The sequence below is a fragment of the Vanacampus margaritifer genome, chromosome 6 (assembly GCF_051991255.1).
Source record: "Vanacampus margaritifer isolate UIUO_Vmar chromosome 6, RoL_Vmar_1.0, whole genome shotgun sequence".
Classification (NCBI taxonomy): Eukaryota; Metazoa; Chordata; class Actinopteri; order Syngnathiformes; family Syngnathidae; genus Vanacampus; species Vanacampus margaritifer.
This window is the reverse complement of record NC_135437.1, coordinates 29859090-29878619: the sequence shown is the minus strand read 5'-3', so window position 1 is coordinate 29878619 and position 19530 is coordinate 29859090. Positions and strand designations below refer to the sequence as shown.

The 19530-nt window shown below is 40.7% G+C and overlaps 2 protein-coding genes and 1 long non-coding RNA gene across 5 annotated transcripts in view; 2 read left to right on the top strand and 1 right to left on the bottom strand.

Annotated features, from left to right (window-relative positions):
* Positions 1-7657, top strand: part of aass (aminoadipate-semialdehyde synthase) — a 20538-nt gene extending 12881 nt beyond the window's left edge. For all 3 annotated transcript variants that reach the window (XM_077568703.1, XM_077568704.1, XM_077568706.1), the window contains exons 14-24: positions 512-633; positions 1511-1640; positions 2745-2855; positions 2930-3038; positions 3113-3253; positions 4507-4674; positions 4930-5025; positions 5102-5217; positions 5279-5367; positions 6304-6480; positions 6698-7657. In XM_077568703.1, the coding sequence (XP_077424829.1) occupies positions 512-633; positions 1511-1640; positions 2745-2855; positions 2930-3038; positions 3113-3253; positions 4507-4674; positions 4930-5025; positions 5102-5217; positions 5279-5367; positions 6304-6480; positions 6698-6822 (1384 nt within the window). In that variant the 3' untranslated portion in view covers positions 6823-7657. The remainder of the gene's footprint in view (positions 1-511; positions 634-1510; positions 1641-2744; positions 2856-2929; positions 3039-3112; positions 3254-4506; positions 4675-4929; positions 5026-5101; positions 5218-5278; positions 5368-6303; positions 6481-6697) is intronic.
* Positions 7658-12204: 4547 nt separating this feature from the next.
* Positions 12205-18891, bottom strand: LOC144053864 (uncharacterized). Its single transcript, XR_013294537.1, has 6 exons — positions 18781-18891; positions 18308-18449; positions 13097-13215; positions 12882-12996; positions 12678-12810; positions 12205-12588 (listed from the first exon to the last, which is right to left on the bottom strand). It is a non-coding gene; the product is annotated as an uncharacterized LOC144053864 (long non-coding RNA).
* LOC144053854 (uncharacterized) lies at positions 13356-16772 on the top strand. Its single transcript, XM_077568707.1, has 2 exons — positions 13356-13773; positions 14513-16772. Exons 1-2 carry the CDS (start codon positions 13650-13652, stop codon positions 16084-16086), a joined length of 1698 nt encoding a protein of 565 aa, XP_077424833.1. The 5' UTR covers positions 13356-13649; the 3' UTR covers positions 16087-16772.
* Positions 18892-19530: the final 639 nt, after the last annotated feature.

The window sequence follows — 19530 nt, the reverse complement described above, 5'->3', positions numbered from 1 at the left end:
TCATCAGAAAAAAAAGTTTGTTTCTACCTTATTCCGTTTTTCAGTAATCAACAATAGAAAATGGTTAGTTTCACCTCTGTTTTGAAACAAACGTCTTTTAACGTCTTTGGCACTCCTCCATAGGATTTTACTAAACGTTATTTAACGTTTTTGGCAGTCAAAGAGTTAATACAACATTTTTACCAAATATATGTCGTTTTTGTTGTTGTTGCTACAAACCAATATCACCTCCAATGATCAGTTATCGGCCTTGACGACTAATAACCGGTTGGCATCGCTATCCGCCCTGAAAATGTAACGATAGTCCATTTTAAAGAGCAATCGTATGTTGATTTGCATATTGAATCGGTTTCAATTTAGAGTCTGACCGACTCCATGTTTGAATCATCGCTAGAATAAATTGTTGTACGAATGGTCGCTGGCATGACTGTGAGAGAACGTACGTTTTAGGACGACCGGCTCGTGTGCGGTCTTCTTTCTGATTGGCTTTGTGTGGTGTGACCTCCGCCAGGGAGAAATCCCAGATCCTACAGAGAGGCGGCATGAAGCGAGTTCTGCTGCTCGGGTCCGGATACGTCTCCGGACCCGTCGTGGAGTACTTGACCCGCTGCGACAAGACGCAGCTCACCGTCGGTGAGCGTTCAACTCAACTCGCGTTGTCACATCACTCGAGTCACTTTTCTGCAAATGTCCGTAGAAGCGAAACGCTGTGGGGGGGGGGAACGCCAGTCCAGACTCACACGGTCGCTTTACAGGAAAATCTGCTGTATGCAGCTCATGTTTGGAAATGAGAAACACGTTTACCTGCTTCAATAAATGTTAAATCAATACACATTTAGAGTAGAGAAACCACATAAAAAAAAAAGTATTTCCCCTCACACATTTAAGAAAAAAAACAACTTCAACTTATTGAAACAGTCGGACGTATTTGCACTTTTTAAATCAGTAAAAAAAAATATTTAAAAAAAAAAAAGTGTTTTTTTTCACACATTAAGACATTACAACATAAGACAAAGATAATGACTGATACACTTAAAAATATCAACCACTTCCTGCCAATTTTTCTCTTTGCTATAACTTAAATATATTCAAGACTTTTTTATTTTATTTTATTTGCATTAACAGCCTCACTCTCGCTGTCAGGAAATGGAAGACTATCACCAAGCTTTCTGTAACTTCCACTTGAGGTTTACTGTTAAATATGAATTTAAAAAAAAGAGGCTTACACTACACATTTTATATTGAAACGCCAAAAAGTTCAATCAAATGGTATCATTTTGTCTCACAAAAGTCTGCTAGCTCAATGCTAATGTATAATGTGTTACGTCATAGACAGGCTAGCGCAAAATAGCACAGATGCTACGGTCATTCTAAAATGGGACTTTTACACACACAAAAAACCGAGCATGCAACAATACTTTGGGCCTTTTCTGTCCGCTCTGTGAACGATAAACTAAAATTAAAACCTTGAACTATGAAAACAAGGACAAGTTTGTCTTGTTTTGTTTAGCGTCGGTGTGCATGAAGCAGGCGCAGGATCTGGCGGCCAAATACCCCAACACCATCCCCGTCATGCTGGACGTCAGCAGCCAGGAGGCGCGTCTCGTCTCGCTCATACAAGACCACGACCTCGTCGTCAGGTGACAACACCTTGCCAGTGAAGGAATCATTACCTACTATATTAAGTGGAATCTTTGCTCGTCCAAATAATTGTATTCGGGATCTGATGAAGAAGTTTTCTTGCAAGAATTTATTTCGAAGCTTCTAAAGACACAGTCAGGACACGCACATCTGAATGCAACGTGAAGTGTGTGACAATTTACAGAACATCGACTCATTTATACTCAAAAGATAAAAGGTTCCTCCTCCCGGCTCTTGATTGAACAAAGGGCAGACATGTCATCTCCTAGATTGAACAAAGGTGTAATCTTATTCGTAAACAGACATTTACATACAGTTCCCCTTCTTGACTGGGGGAACAAATGCAATTAGGACCGAACCCCAGACTTTTAGACTCCAATGACAAAAGGCTCTGATAACATCATGCACATTCCTATCTTCAATAGCTTTGAGGGTGAGAGGATAAAATAAAGTTCACAAAATCATTATTCCACTGTATTCTATTACACACTCATGATTATATCACATTGATATGCCTACAAGTAAACTCAAAAACAGTAAAACATCAAATTGAAAATGTTAAATGTCTTCACCAGCTACACTCCGTTAACTTCTTAGCATGTAGCGAGCAAACATTTCATTCGTTAACATATAACGGCTTGGCATGAAGCTATTTAGCATGTAGCTACCTAACATGTAATGACTTAGTGTGTAACTACCAAACATAAAGCTACTTAGCATTCAGACACCTAGCATGTAACTAGCTAGACTCTAGATATTTATGATGTCACTTTATAGCATGTAGCTACAACATTTAATGACTTAGTATCAATTTGCTTGGCTTGAAACTATTTAGCATGTAGCTACCTAACATGTAATGACTTAGCGTGTGACTACCAAACATAAAGCTACTTAGCATTTAGACACCTAGCATGTAACTAGCTAGACTCTAGATATTTATGATGTCACTTTATAGCATGTAGCTACAACATTTAATGACTTAGTATCAATTTGCTTGGCTTGAAACTATTTAGCATGTAGCTACCTAACATGTAATGACTTAGCGTGTTGCTACATGGCATGAACTACTTGAGTTGTAAGCTAGCATGTTTGTTTGTTGGCAGCCTTCTGCCAAATGCCCTCCACCCCCTGGTGGCAAAACACTGTATCGACAAGAAAGTCCACATGGTGAACGCCAGCTACCTTAGCCCGGCCATGAGCGACCTGCACGCCAGGTAACATCCACACGCACACACACACACACACAAACAACACTATGCACACACTTCAAGCCGTGTGCGTGTGTCAGGGCGGAGGAGGCGGGTGTGACTCTGGTCAACGAGATGGGATTGGATCCTGGCATTGATCACATGCTGGCCATGGAGTGTATTGATCAGGCCAAAGCCGACGGATGCACCGTGAGTACACGCACGCACGCACACGTGCACGCGCACACACTCCCAACAGTGCGCGTGTTGTGCGTGAGACGCAGGTGGAATCGTACGTGTCGTACTGCGGCGGACTTCCGGCTCCCGAGTGTTCCGACAATCCTCTGCGCTACAAGTTCAGCTGGAGTCCTTCCGGCGTTCTGCTGGCGTCCGTCAGCCCCGCCACCTTCCGCCGTCACAACCAGGTCAGCACGCACCAAATCCTGGATGAGAAAATCCACACAAACATTGTTTTCTGATTTGGCATTTTGACAAATCTCAGCGTGGGCCCGTTTACGAATCTGAAGGCCGATAGAAGTGGCAGGTCGCCGAGTGGCGAACGCTTGCGAACGTATCGAAATTGAAGGTTTGCAGCAGGTTTTGTCAGATGTTCGCAGACAATTTTTACTTTCCACGAAACCATTTCAAACATTTTTACACAACTTTTACGGATCTTTTAGGAACCAACCCTGACAAAAACCCCAAATGAGCTATAAATAAATTTGTCGCTCACTTTTCATCTATGGATTTATTTCAATTTTCTACTTTATAAAAAAAAAAATATATATATATATATATATATATATATATATATATACTGTGTATATATATATATATATATATATATATATATATATACATATATATATGCTGACACACTCCCTACACTTTGACGAAATGGTGTTGACATTTTGGAATACTTTTTCTCCAGTAGAAAACTTTAGGGAACAATTTTTTACTAGCTTAGCGTAACAAGTGCTCTGGAAGCTTCCTGCAAGTTTTGTTAGAATTTTTAAACAAAGCTGTGTTTAAGAACAAAAGAAAGATATATATATATATATATTTTTTTTTTTTTAATGTTGACAATACTGTTGTCTTTTACTGAAAATGAATACCGGCTTCCGAAATCAGTTGTGGGTCTCCTTGACTGCTAATAATCGGCCTTGTAAAAAACCCATATCGGTCTATCCCGATTTCTAGTCAACAGCGCTACGTAGCTATTTGGCGAGTTAGCGTCTAACAAGCTAAGCATGTAACTACCCAAACATGTGAACTTCTTACTGGGACTGAACCGATTCATCGGCCAGCCTGGATTTGTCTTTTGCAAATCAGCCAATTTTTAAACATTCTCAATCGTTTTCACCAACATTTTTTGGAACATAAAATGATTAATAACACTCCAAAAACACTTTTTTTTTTTTTTTTTAAATGGTGACAAATTCACTTTGTTGTCAAGTTAAATTCTAAAGGACCAAGTATTGCCAAACAGACAAGACGCCTTATTTTATTCAGGATATTTGTTTTCATTTAATCAGCCGATTAATGTCTGTCTGGCTGTCGGTTCGCTTCTTCTTTGCAGATGTTGCGTACCTTCAGCATATTTTCAAACGACCAAATTATTAATAGGCTTTTGGCTGGGGAGTGACAAATGTCGTCGTCGTTGTTATTTGTCGGCCAGCTGGTAAATATTCCCGGAGGCGGCGGCCTGATGGACGCGGTGGCGCCCATGGATTTCTTTCCCGGCTTCAACTTTGAAGGTTATCCCAACCGCGACAGCACCAAGTACGCGAAACTCTACGACATCCAGAACGTGCACACGCTGCTCCGAGGAACGCTGCGCTACAAGGTTAGTGCTTCGACGCCGGCCTACGCCACATGACGCCCTTCCACTTGAGTTCTGACGCTAAATCTGTTGGGCCGTGACCCGGTTTCGTCCCGGTTTGGTAGCAGTTTGAGAATCCGTTTGATTGTAATTCAGTTTCCCTTTCATTTGTTATTGGTCACGTGCTCATTTATCGCTTGGTCCTCAATCGATCCCAGTCCAGACACAATTCAGACACGTCTGGTCTGGTTTAGTCGCTGTTTTGTTTTTTGGGCGCAGGGTTTCTCCAGGGCCATGCGTGGTTTTGCCAAACTGGGTCTGATCGAGCGGGAACCTTGTCCCCTGCTGGACAACGCGTCCTCTCCCGTCACATGGGTAAGAAGGAGCGTGACCTCGGTGACCTCCCGCCCGCCCTGCCGATGACCCTGATGCTTGACGCGTGCACCCTCAGAGAACTCTCCTGACTCACGCGATGGCGTTGCCCGCCGCCACCTCCGGCGAGGCGTTCGAGGCCGCCGTTTACGAGCGCGTCGACCGCGACGACCGCAGCATGGACGCGCTCCGATGGTAAGCGATTGTCGGGATCGTTGTCGGGCATGAGAATTCCCAACCTGTCCGATGTGTTCAGGTTCGGCCTGCTGAGCGACGACGCGGTTCCTCACGCCGACAGCGTCCTGACGGCGCTCAGCAAACATCTGGAAGCCAAACTCTCCTACGGTAGCGACCGCTCCCAAAACAACGCCGCACTCTTCTGCGCCGGCTTCATTTTACGCTCGCAATCTTACTTGGGTCCGAGTTCTGTTGGGGTTCAATCGGACTTCTGATGGATTTCTCATTCCCTTAAACTTGAGTTGCATTTTGTTTCCAGTCCGACACTCGTTCTGTCCTACTTTAGTTTAGTTGTCGTTCACAGCAAGTTGACTTCATCCTGGTGTAGTCCGGGTTTAGCTCACTTTTTTTTAGGTTTAGCCCAATCCTAGTTTTCATTGGATTTAGTTCCATTGAAGTTGACTTTTAGTTTGGTTCTAGTTCAGTTCATGTTCAAATCCAGTACGGCTCTCGTTTGGATTAGTTCCGTTTTGGTTACGTCTACGGTCTCATTTTTTTCCTACTTCAACTGTAGTCAGTTCAGTAAAGTTGAATTTTTGTATCAATTTAGTTCAGTTATTAAGTCTAGTCTAGTAGTTTTAGCTTCCCAAAGTTCAATTGAGTGAAGTTCACTTTTAGTTTGCTTCTAATTCAGTTCAAGTTCAAATCGATCTCAATCGATTTGGTTGTAGTCCAGGCTGAGTTCACTTTTGGTTAAGTCCAGCCCAATCCTGGCTTTGAGTTTGTTCCCAGTCCTATCGTAGTTTTATCATATCCTCGTTCAAGCCTAGTTCAGATTGAGTTCAATTGTGAAGTCCACTTTTTGTTTGGTTCTGGTTGAGTTCAAATTTGGATTTCATTCCGTTTCTAGTTCAGTCCTCATTTTAATTTGTCCAAGATTTAGTTCACTTTTAGTTGAAATGTGCTTTAGAACAGGTTCGGTTCTAGTTCAGCTTGTCGTTGTCGTCCTCAACGGATGTCCTTGCTTGGCGCGTTTTTTTTGTGTGACATGAAAATGAAAGCACAAGTTGAGATGTTGGTGCGTGCGTGCGTGCGTGCGTGCAGGCGCGGGCGAGCGCGACATGATCGTGCTGCGCAGCGACTTCGGCCTTCGCCACCCGACGGGCGAGCTGGAGAGCAAACGCGTCAGTCTGGTGGTGTACGGCGAGGACGGACGATTCTCCGCCATGGCCAAGACCGTCGGATACCCGAGCGCCATCGCCGCGCGCATGCTCCTCGACGGTCGGTCCCGCCGCGCTCACAACACATCCGCAAATTGATCTTTTTCAACAGCCTTAGTTGCCGTTGTGCAATTCCTCAAATTTCAATTTCAATGATTACATATTCATAAAAAGAGGATTCATATTAAATTGGAGTTGCTTAAATTGATACATTTGCACCTTTTACAAAATAATAACTAATCGTATTTTTTGTGTTTATAATGTTGTGTTCTTTTCAGGTGAGATTGTTTCCAAGGGCATCGTGCTGCCCATGAGCAAGGAGATGTACGTGCCCGCCTTGAAGCGCCTCAAGGACGAAGGCCTCAACATGGTGGTCAGCAGCGACCTGCTCGAATCCTCATGATGATGTCATCCGCTTCTCCTTCGGGCGCGTTTTGCTCTTTCGCGCTCTCCTTCTGACCGATCAATCGGTCAATCTGCGAACGTACATTGCGCAATCACTCGGTCAAAAAAAAACAAACAAACTCCATCCAGCGATAGGGAGGACGCAAGTCGGCCATTTTGACTTGGGGCAGCCATCTAGCACTGCGGCCTGCCTGCCCCCGAGAAAGTTGGGAACCCCCCCCCCGAATGATTGACAGGAAATGGGCTGGACGAGTCAGCAAGAAGTCTGAGGGACCCCAAGTCGGCCATTTTGCTTGGAAGCGGACAATTTTCACTCACTCTGGGAATACGAATCTCACGTGAAATGACGTGGACGTGTGAGGGCTGAAGGGAAACAGGAAGTCGACCATTTTGGTTGAAGTCGGCCATTTTGTGGTCAAGTCCAAGTGCCAGTCTGGACTTTGCCCAAACGCGGTCGGCTCAAGCCAACGTTGATCGTCTTATCAACGTGCTTATTGTGATGAATGTTACGTGGGCATCTTTGACAAAAGTGACTTTTTGACTTCATTTTGGGGAAAAATATCCACGTTTTGAAACAAAATGTCATTTGCGTTGACAAAACAAAGCAGCACCCTCTGAAATATGCAAAAATGACCAAAGCTTTTGCTGGAGAAGCTTTTGTGATGTGATCTGTCCGATTTCTCTTTTATCTTCTTATTAATTGGACTTGGAATGTATTTGGATCGTTAGCGCTCATTAGCTGCTTTTATTTTGAAACTTTTCTTCTTCCTACGCGCACGATGTTTGAAATTTGCTGTTAATAAAATGTGTGCATTTGCCGGTTGGTCCAATGACGGCTTGTTTAATCTTCATGTGTAAACTCATTTGAATATTTGTTATTTGAATTTGTATCTTTGTCTGAGCTTCTGGAAATTGTGTTTTCTGCTTGTATTTAGCAGATTCTTGACAAACACTAAAAAAACGTGAAATGACACAAAGCACAATTGTATTTTGAATTTGTGCATTTCTAATAAAAAAAATAAAAAAAAGATTGCGTTAATGAATTCAACTTCTTTGTGATTGGCTGGTAACCAGTTCAAGGTGGGTTCGGCTCCAGCACACCCGCGACCCTCGTGAGGAATCAGTGCTTCGGAAAATGAATTGATAAATACAATTCAAATTTGTGGATGGGAAAAAATTCTGTTCTCTCTAAGAGGGGAAAAACTTTTTGGAGAATATCTTTTAGATCTTTCAATATAATAATAATAATTTAGACTAAAAAGGCACAGCTTGGCCCTTTATTGTGTTAATATAACTTTGAGAACATATGGTCAGCCATTAATTTGATGTTTTTATTTCAAAATAAAGAAAAACCTTGTATTTTGTCTACAATTTGAGACTTTTTTTTTCTTCCCTGGAGGTCACTTTTGGAACAAACAGAAGTTTTGACTGATGAATTTGATGTCCATGTTGACGCCATGTTGCAGGTGGCAAAGCGGCGCCGCTGGAGAACATGCAAAGGTGAGAAAATGGAAAGATGTGAAAACGAGAAGACCAAGGTGAGAAAACACAAGTTGTCGACTGGAAAAACGAAAATGAAAACATTGCCTATTTTTGAGAAACAAGTTATGTTAGTCCGGATGAATATTTTGCATTTCAAAGCGGAAAATGCATGTAACGTTATGAGAGTGACTTTGCAGGGTCCCAAGGGGGGGAGGCAAGAGTTTTTCCAAGGGAACCAAATTTGAGAAAGCCTGGTTTTGAAAAAAAAAAAAAAAAACACTGGCGTCATCTCACTGCTTTTAGCTGCTAATCCTTCACAAACACAGAAGGGGCAAAAAAAAAAAGACATGAATATTGACTGGTAATCTCTGACACGACTCAACGAGATGAAAAAAAAAAATCAAGGCAGCAGCATGTGGTACAAAAAATGGACATCAGGGATTATCGGAACAAGAACACGACGTGATGACAAAATGAAATCAGTCAAAATGACCAACACTCACGCTAAACATACAACTTTATCCCTAAATGTCTCTTTACAGATAGACTTTTTCAAAAATATAACTTTTATAATGATTTTTATCAGATTTTTATTGGAAATATATGAATTTTGTTTTTATTTTTTTATGAATGTCTTAATTTTACCAAAAAAAAAGACTTTCTGATAAATATATATAAGGAATATATGAATGACTTTTTTGTGGCTGTACCAAGGTTCTTTTTTAATTTAATTTTTTTATAATAAGTTTGAAAGTAGCACTTTTAAAGATATACATGACAGAACTGTTAACCTTATTTATGAAGTACTTTAAAACCCACAGCAGTTCAATACAACGTGCTGTACAGTGAACATAAAACATTGATAACATGAGACATAAAATCGAGTAAAACAATTGAAATATAAATGACTCTACAGAAAAATATAACATCCTGAGAGAAAGAAATGTTTCTAGAAAATATGCAACTTTTATGGATTTTTTTTAAAGTTTTTTTTTTTGTAAATATAATTTATGTTGAAACATTACTATATTAATATTATTATTATTATTACATAATCATGACTTGAAAAAAAAGATGCCTTAATGGCATCCACTTCGCATGTTGGCTTTTCTTTTCTAAAATAACACGCAAGTTAGCATTTAGCTTTCATGTGGACCTTTGAAAACAAACACATAATCCTGTGAAAATGCTTCACTCGGTAAAAAACCAAAACAGTTTGCGTGAGCCATTCCAATGTTTATTTTGGAGATGAAATGGAATTGGGAGTCAAATTGTTGCCGATCAACTTGACTGAAGTTTAGCTTGATGCTAATTTTCCACTCAACTCATGTGAAAAGCACAACGGCAGCAACGAGCACAAGCAGGTTGGCGGGATTAGCGGGCAAGTGGGCAAGTGGGCAAGTGGGCGGGACTACCGTCTTTATGGCCCATCTAATCTAGCCGATGTCCTTTTTTGCCCCCCACCGCCTCCGCCTCCGCCAACATGATTAATCCCCGCATGATTAGCATGTAGACGAGCATCTTGAGGAGATGACAAACATGTTGTCGCCACGCGGGACAAAAACATGTCGGACATGATTGAATTGCAAATGTTGCTTATTTCCTCTTTTCAGACAGCAAAACAATTTGAAGGAATCGAGTGACGTCATTCAACAACGGCAGAAGAAAAATATCACACCAATCAGAAATTAGACAACTTTTTGGGTAAAAATGTACTACAATGACATTTTGGAGGGCAAAAATACAACTTTTTCAGAATTACGCATCTTTTTCAGAGATCAACCACTATTTACAAAAATATGACATTTTAATATGCTTTTCTAAACTGTTTTGAAAATATACATTGTTACACCATTTTCTCAGAAATGAACCAAAATATTTTTTGTTCTAGAATTCATCTTTTTCTTTTTTACCAAAACTTTTTTCAGAAATTAAAAACTTTTCTAATTGATGGGCCACTTAATAAAAAAAACGATCTAAATTGTAGCTCTTCATCAAGACATCGCCATTAATAGTCTTTGTTAGCGCACGCACGCACACGCACGCTAACAAGAAGAATCATGTCGAAGGAGGATTGAGATGATGTTCGTGCACATCAAGTCTGCTTGATCTCATCCACGTTTTTTTTTTTTTTCCTTTTCTGATGAGCGCTTGTTCTTCCGAGAACGTCGTTGAAATGGGCAGTTTGCGGACGTGGATTAGAAAAGATGTCGAACATGCGGCAGCGTTAAGAAGTCATGTTTGTCAAGTCTTATCGGCTTTGGAATGTGTTTCGTGCCGCTTTTCATCCACGTCGCATTCAGATTTTGATTGCACATTTGTCAGCGACACGCATTCGGCAGAAAATCCTTCGGATTGCCTCGGATGGACGCTCGCTCGATCACTCATCACATTTCATGCCACATTCCGGACTGCACTGCAGCAACCGGGAGAAACAAATGTGAAGGTCAAGTTTGGCTTGGAAGGACTTTTGGACCCAAATGAGCCTGAAGTTGCCGGTCGAAAGCAAAACGCCAGACTGGCTTCTCAGGCGAGGCTTCTTGACACTTTTGTTGGGGTTCCGATGATTGACGTGTCTACAAAATGTCATCTTGCCTAGGAGCTGAATAAAAATAAAAATAAAATAAAAATTTGCACTTTTTTTTTCCTAAGCGAAGAGATGATGATGATGAAGATGATGACAGCTTGCCCGGCAAGCTGGATTCTTCTGAATGCTTGAAATGATTTGAAACTTGTAAATTAGAAGTTACAATGTAAAAAACAAAACAAAAGCATGACTAATTGATGAAAATGTTGGAAATTGGAGGGATGACAGATGGAAAGCTTGGAGGACAAGTTTGAGCATGCTTTGCTGCCCTCTGGTGGCCACAAAGGACAACTCAAGTTGGGTAGTTGTAGATTTGTCAGCTTCTTAACAGGGTCGCACTGTTGCATACTTTTCTATTGTATACTGTATATTTTTTCTTGCTACTCGGGCCCGACCGATTAATCGGCCGCCGATTATAATTGGGCGATTATTGCCCTTTAAGCATTAAATGGACGATTATTTTCCCCTTGAAACGTTTTAATTGAAGAAAACCGACGCTGTGAAAGTACCTTGAATGCACCATTTTGCTGGGGTAGCATTACCAGTTAGCAAGTGTGTAGCGTATGCTATTCTGGTTATTCTGTTGTCCCCGCGCGTCCTCTAAGCTGTTTAATGTTGGAGTTAGCTGTAAAACTAAACACACGACAATAAGAATGACATCCACTTTATATTTAAATACAAAACATGCTTCGTTTTAAAACATCGCTAGCCTAACGCTAATGCTAAAAGAGAAGGGAGGATCCCACTCAAATGCTAACAGGAAGTTAGCATCGACACTGGGAGTGTTTTCCTTCAAATAACAAATATTCACACACATGCTGTGGGAAGACAGAGCCACAGGTACGATAACACTATGCAAAGGCACAAATTCTTCTTAACATGTGAAAAACAAGTTATTTTAATAGAATTCAATCGCAACTTTCTTCTGTATTTAAGTGTTCACGCCATTGATGAAAGGCAATTTAGTGATGGCAAAATGAAGCCCCATAAAGCAGCCAAGCCCTGCAGGCAATCCTTCACACACACGTCGGGGCTTCAAGATGATTCATTTCCTCGACTACGCCATCATGTGGACAGAAAAATGTATAACATGCTTGGTGCATGCAATCAAATGGTGGGGTGTAAATCATGCTCTGAATACAAAGAAATATATATTTGAAGAGTGTTTTAACATGAATTGTTCTGTGTTACTTTGTCTAAGTTTGTGCTTATGCAACAAGTGAAAATGTGAAATAAGGAGGTAAAATAAAGTGCTTATTCATTTTTATTCAAAAACAATATTTTTTCCAAAGTTGTTGGACTGAGGCGGTTTCTTTTTTTTGCAGAGAATTTCACCTGCTTTTGGAAAAACTCTTTCACATGGTACTGATGAAGCAGGGGTGCCTAGATATGAGATAGCAAGTGTGTATAAAAATGGAAGCGTATATTTCTGTGATTCCCAGTACTGAAGGGGACTTTCAACTCTGGGGATGTTTGGTGCTCCAAGATACTTTTGCAGCTCAACTGTTGCATTTGCCGTGACATTTGTGGTTCTTGCTTGATGAATTGAGGTATCAAAATGATGCCACAGTAGGCATCAGTATTGATGGAACTCCACATATCTGATGTCAAACTACATGCAGATGCTTTTGCCACAGTGGCTTTTGTTTTATCCTTGGTTCCCTTGTACTTTTTTTCCACCATGGCTTTCAAAGTCTTAAAAAAAAAAAGTATAATTTATTGAATTGAAAAGTAATGAAATGGTTCATCCGATAATATAGTGCTTCATGTTGTGACATACATACCTGCCGTGTACAACGTAGGAAGGAGCTAAAGCTTGCTTAAGCTTTTTGAATCCACTGCCGTCCACCAAGGAAAACGACTGGGAATCCTCAATTACCATATCGACCAACGGCTCAGCCAAATCAACCTTCTCAGCTAAATTAAATTACATGTCAGAGTTATAAAACATACAGTGTAGTGTGGGGCTATGAATATAAATGGCCTACCTGAGCCGGGTTCAACCTAGTTGGTCTCCTTGTTGCCATGCAAGACTCTAAAGTGCCTTAGCATAGTTGAGGTGTTATTATAACTAAGCACCTTGGAACACACTAGACACTTCACCTAAAAGTATTCCGAAAAGAAAGATGTGCATTTTATGTGTTGTCACATTTTATTTTCTTTCATTATTGGAATCTGTTAAATAGTAATTGCAGTGCATTACCTTCTGAGGTGAGAGCTGCTCAAAGTGCTCCCAAACAGGGGAAAATCTCTTTCTTGCTGGTTCCATTGCAAAAAAGAAGGTCGTCAAATTAAATGCCAAATAGTAGCGCAATAAGGGACCTGAAAACACAAAAAGTGAAGGGGAATCCATAGCGTTTGTTTGTTGCTTTTATTTCGAACTACATTCAAACCGAGCGAATCATTTCCTGAATCAGTCACGTGGTACATCCGCTTCGCGGGTCTTCAAACGTCACCACGTACGTCATCAACACGCGCAATCGCGCATCGACTCGCCGTTCATGAACCACTCATCTACATTAGTCGGCACACGCTTCAGGGATTCGACCCGAGAAGTACGAATTTCGTACTGAACGGACTTAAACATCGACACTGTGCCTCCGTCACTTCTTTATTGAAGTCAAACATAATTGCTACATTTCGTGTCTGCTTAAATCATATCAGACAGTGCTCGTCGAAATCTCTCGGCCCTGTTTATGTTAGCCTAGCTTAGCTTGCTAGCCGCCAAAAGGATACGGCCGTCAAATGTGTGCGTAATGTGGCCAAGAACGAAAGTCAAGTACGAAGAGGAGCTTTGTAGAGCACAAGAGGAGAACGAGCGACAACGTCAACTACTGGACGCTGTTTGCAAGCAGCCTCGAGTTGTGTTGAACAGAGCGGGTTTGTCACTTGTTTAGTTCATACTTTTCAACAATATGTCCGTATTTATTTTTGAAAGGAATCTTCATCCGGGCACTTTGTTATGTACAATTACAGTTTTTCCGCAGTCGCCCTGGAATAGACGCACAAATCAGTTCCGCATTCGACGTACGAGTGCACCCAACCTTCCGGTGCGGGGAGACTTTAGCGGAGAGCACTGTTGATGTGATGTAAAACTCTAAGCCTAAATCTTTAATCCACTGAAAAGGAACAGGAGTCGCTCCTTGCTTTAATACTATGTCATCAGAATTTTAAAACGACTAATTAGATCACCCAGAGCCGTAATTTTAACGGCTTGAGCTCTTGTAATGATGTAATTGCTTAAAATGATTATTACACGTAAATACAAGCCGTTTAAGTAGCTACTAAAGCTATTTTGTTTATTAGATTTTTTTAAATGTAAATTATGTATTGTAGCTCCTCTCCCGGGACTACTGGAGTCCACACAGTGGTTGCTGTTTTCATCCCTAATATTCAATGTTTGTATATCTTTTTTTTTTTTAATTATATCCGGAACAATCAGGGTTACAAAGTTATGCTAAGTGATTTCTGGAACAAAATGAAGACTGAGACAATACGTAACATTCGCCAGATTTGTTATTCTTTCACGGATTTGGCCCATGTGATAATCTGAAATATAAAATACATAACATCCCAATAAATTGACTTTACGAAACCATGTGTATCTTGTGCCCCGCAGACGTCAGTGAAAAATATCGTTGTCCTGAGCGGAGGGAGCCAGAGTTCCCTGGTGTGAAAGAGGAGGAGGACTTGCAGCCTCTTCAAGTTAAAGAAGAGGAGCAGCCACAGCCTCCCAACATAAAAAAAGAGGAGGAGCATTTCACAGAGTTGCCCGTGACTGCTGTCCATTTGAAGACTGAAGATGAATGCCAATATGAAGAGAACAAAGGGGCGGAGCTTCCAAGCAGCCGCTCAAGACAACAAACAACACCAGAAGATGATGAGGACCAAGCAGACAATCGGTTACCTCCAATGTCAGACGGTGAAGACGCGTCACACTCTCCTCACACTAGTGACCATGAACAGTTTGACGGTGATGGGACATGTCACACTGACAGCAAACGTTGGAAATGTTCTCAGTGTGGGAAAACTTTTGGCTACAAGTGTCATTTGAGAACCCATTTGATTGGCCACACTGGTGAGAAACCTTTTGCCTGCTCAGTCTGTGGTCAAACTTTTGCTCAGAAGGGACACTTAGCAAGCCACGTGAGAACCCACACTGCAGAGAAGCCTTTTACCTGCTCAGTTTGTGGTCAAAATTTTGCTCAGAAGGCACACTTAGCAAGCCACGTGAGAGTCCACACTGGCGAGAAGAAGCCTTTTGCTTGCTCCTTTTGTGGTCAAAATTTTGCTCAGAAGGGAACCTTAGCAAACCACATGAGAATCCACACTGGAGAGAAGCCTTTTGCCTGCTCAGTTTGTGGTAAAAAATTTGGTGACAGGGGAAACTTGGCGAGCCACATGAGAATCCACACTGGCGAGAAGCCTTTTGCCTGCTCAGTTTGTGGTCAAAATTTTGCTCAGAGGGGAACCTTAGCAAACCACAGGAGAATCCACACTGGAGAGAAGCCTTTTACCTGCTCAGTTTGTGGTCAAAATTTTGCTCACAGGGGAAACTTAAAAGACCACCGGAGAATCCACACTGGAGAGAAGCCTTTTGCCTGCTCAGTTTGTGGTCAAAATTTTGCTCACAGGGGAAACTTAAAAGACCACCGGAGAATCCACACTGGAGAGAAACCTTTTAACTGCTCAGTTTGTGGTCAAAATTTTGCTCAGAAGGGACACTTAGCAAGCCACGTGAGAGTCCACACTGGCGAGAAGAAGCCTTTTGCTTGCTCCTTTTGTGGTCAAAATTTTGCTCAGAAGGGAACCTTAGCAAACCACATGAGAATCCACACTGGAGAGAAGCCTTTGTCCTGCTCAGTTTGTGGTAAAAAATTTGGTGACAGGGGAAACTTGGCGAGCCACATGAGAATCCACACTGGCGAGAAGCCTTTTGCCTGCTCAGTTTGTGGTCAAAATTTTGCTCAGGGGGGAACCTTGGCAAAGCACATGAGAATCCACACTGGAGAGAAGCCTTTTGCCTGCTCAGTTTGTGGTCAAAATTTTGCTCAGAGGGGAAACTTAGCAAAGCACATGAGAATCCACACTGGAGAGAAGCATTTTACCTGCTCAGTTTGTGGTCAAAGATTCCCAAGTAAGGCTGAAGCTGCGAGGCACGCGTGTGCTGGTGAGAATAGCAGCAATGAATGAAGCTTGATATGATCTCATTTATGAATTTACATTTAAAATGGAGCAGAAATTTCCAATGATCCGTGTACGTGTGTTGTGTGTCTTACTCTTGACTTACCCTATTTTGTCATTTAAATTGATATTTAAAATGTTCCATCAACCTGACAAGGGGCTGCCGATGAAAACTATCTGACGGCTATAATCGGACATGTTTACTTGTAAATGTCCGTTGATTAGCGCTGTGCTGTGCTGTCACTATCAAATAGTTTTAGAATCCATTAATCAGATTCATTGGAATTTTGCATAACACTGTATTACAAAAGGATTTTCCCCCTGATTATTGTTTATTATTGGTGTTTATTTCTTACTTCATATTCGTATAGTGATTTAAAAAGAAAAAAAAGGTGGGGTTGAAGAAAAAAATGGCTCCAAACAATTAGTCGATTATTACAGTAGTTGTCGATTAATTGATTCATTCTGGCAGCTCTACTCTGTGCCTTATATATATTTTTATAATACATTTTCCATGTTTAATATGCATGAAAGGTAATTACAATGACAGTGGTTTTAAATGATCTCCATTTTTGTGCTCTATTTGTATTGTGTTGACAATTCAGGAGAAACTTTGATTCATTGTGGTGAGATGAAAAAGTGTACCTGATTATGATCCTGAATAAAGTACTGCTCTTCGCATGGCTTTATCTCAACGACGTGCTCACACTCACGACTTTCAAATGTTCAATTCCATTTTCTTACAAGAAATCAAAAGCAAAGGTCTGCATTTAATAAATCTACATCTATCAATAAACTGTTTTGCCATTATTAGCAAAGCTCCATTTGCCCCTTTCTGTCTTGTTTTACAATCCCGAATTTAATATTCTTGAAATCTAGTGTCAGTGAATGTGCTTACTCCACTTACTTATGAAGGCATTTTATTATTATTATTTGCAGGAAAATAGCTCCATTTGTTTTCAAAGCTTAATATTGATGGGATTGGGATTGGGACTTAATCGTTTTTTCTTCCTCCAACTCCTTTTTACCACAAGAGCCTGCAGACCGGAACCAGAAGTCTCACACAAAAATCCATCTCAATCACTTTCGTCATCAGCTCTCGGATCTCCAGCCTCAGCTGCAGTCCCGCAGGTCGTGCTCTCTACTTCCTGGAGTGCCAATACACTTGCCATTTGTCACATCTAACAGCAATTCTACATTGTAATAATATATATATTTTTTTAATCTAAAGAAACAGAATTTCGATATTTATTTTATTTGAATTTACAGGTTTTTCCTATTTTAAAAAAAAAAAATATATATATATATTTAATTTTCAAAAATAGACTGTTCTTACCTGTTCTTTGCCATGCTTATCACCACCACGATTTAGAACCGCTGTTCATAGTTTTTCATATTGACATATTTTTGAGTTTTTTTACTGGCTCACTGTATAAGAAGCCTTTTGTAGAGATTTAACTGTAAATATGTTGCTCTACAAACTGAGTTGATCAAGTAGTTTTTGTGGTTGAGAACATCTTAATAAAAAAATATTAAAAAAACATTTACCAGGAATCTTTAAATATTAATGAATGCTGCTGCATTTATTTGAGATGTGGAAAAGTTCTAGTTGGTCAAGCAAGACCTCAGTTTGGCCTGTCAAGAGTTTTCCCCCCAAATCCTATGCGGACCACCTGTATGGAATTGTACACAACTTAGGCAAAAGACTAGCGCTACTTCATATACACGCTATACAGGAAAGGTATGAATAAGAGCAGACTCATAAAAGTTATGGGGGCTCAGGGCTTTAGGTGACACTGAGTAACTTGATGCTCACAGGGCGGCCTTTTTCTATTGATTGGTCTTCTGAGCAGGTACAGTATTAAGAAAAAGTTGGACAAGAGGATGAAGAGGCCCACCTCTGTCATGGGCTGCTTCCTCTACTTACTACTCAGGTGAACACGTGCGCCAGGACTGGCAAACTGTGGGCTACCTTTGCTACCTAGCCAAACGTATTTTCTCCATTAAGAAGGAACCGAGTTATCAACCGAGGTGGTTTGTTTTGGGACGGATATTCGCAACACATTTCGGAGTTGAGCTAAAAAGATTCTAGTGTGCCCTTGTTGCATCATTCCACACAGATTTTGAGTAAATCACATGACCTGGAAAATTAATTTTAGTGATGGCAAAGTGTCAAATCAATATATAGAAACAAATAAAATATGTTACATAGGACAAGTAAGGAGCTTACCTTTGCTGCAGTGCTGCTCTTAAAATAACGTCATCGTCTCACCAGGAGCGTCCCAAATCAAATCTTGCTGAGCCTTCGTGGACAGTAAATCCGTCTGTCTTATACTGCCCCCAGGTGGCCACGGCGGGCACAGCAGAAGGAGCTGAAAAAAGATTCTTCAATTGATGCAATGTGTGACACAGTCACAACTGACAACAACTGTTTGATTCGATCTAATTATGTTTTGAATGTATCTTCAGATATAATACAGTATTGTGGAGTGACTTGGGCATTCAAGTTTATTGGACTCGGTGTGTAATATGTACATATGCGATGTGTTCACAAAAGTGTTTGTTTACATATTGTAACGTTCATACGGAAGCATATGAAACTGTAGAATGTGTCGAAAATGCTCGTTGTTTATTCTGACAAAAACGATAAGCACGGTAGTACGTCCGCGAGTGGTATGAACAGCGGAAACAACCACACTTTACCTCGTGTTAAATTAGTCGTGAAGCAGAAACAGAAGCGACGGTAACAACATCCTTCTCCGAGTCGCAACTGTGCAAGTAGTGGCCACTGGCGGGAACTTGCACCTAGGCGCCGTCCGATGACATCACTTGTCAGCGACACGCCAGTGTGTTTTTTGTGTGTGAACATTTTTATTTACAAATAGCAAAGGCAAAGTAAAACAAACAAACATTTTACAGGCAAATCCTTCAATAAACGAGGCCAGTCTTATTGCATGTTTGTGGTTAATTAGTATACAAAAAATAATTATAAGATTTCAAAGCGTTTTTTTTTATTCTTTACATTTGTCACAACACGCGTTTGTTGAGTTGATTATTATTATATGTTTTATCCTTTTAATTTGATACATAAGTCCTCTTAGAGGGTTATTGAGTCATTTAGACATTTTCAGCAGTAAGAGGTAGACAAAATATTAACTTCTTACTTCTAAAAATGGCCAAATGACTCAAGTATCCCTTTAAACAGATTAGCATGTAAAGTGACATTATAAATACCACATTTCAAACACTCTTTCTAAGACATGTTTTTTTGTGATGAATATCAGTGAAAAGATACAACCATCTCTTTTGGAATGCCTTTATTTACTACTACTACGTGGTGATTGGAAAAATGACCAGAAGACAGCCAATCAGGAGCTGTTTGGTTACACCTTGATCCAATCGGCCTCGGAAACCCATTGGCAGGCCCGGTTTACTCGATCTTGGGATTCTGGA

Bases quoted from the DNA above. Each gene is read 5' to 3' on its own strand.
- LOC144053854 (XM_077568707.1), top strand. From the start codon at position 13,650: ATGTGGCCAAGAACGAAAGTCAAGTACGAAGAGGAGCTTTGTAGAGCA. The intron at 13,774-14,512 runs GTTTGTCACTTG...TGTGCCCCGCAG, and splicing joins AGTTGTGTTGAACAGAGCGG to ACGTCAGTGAAAAATATCGT.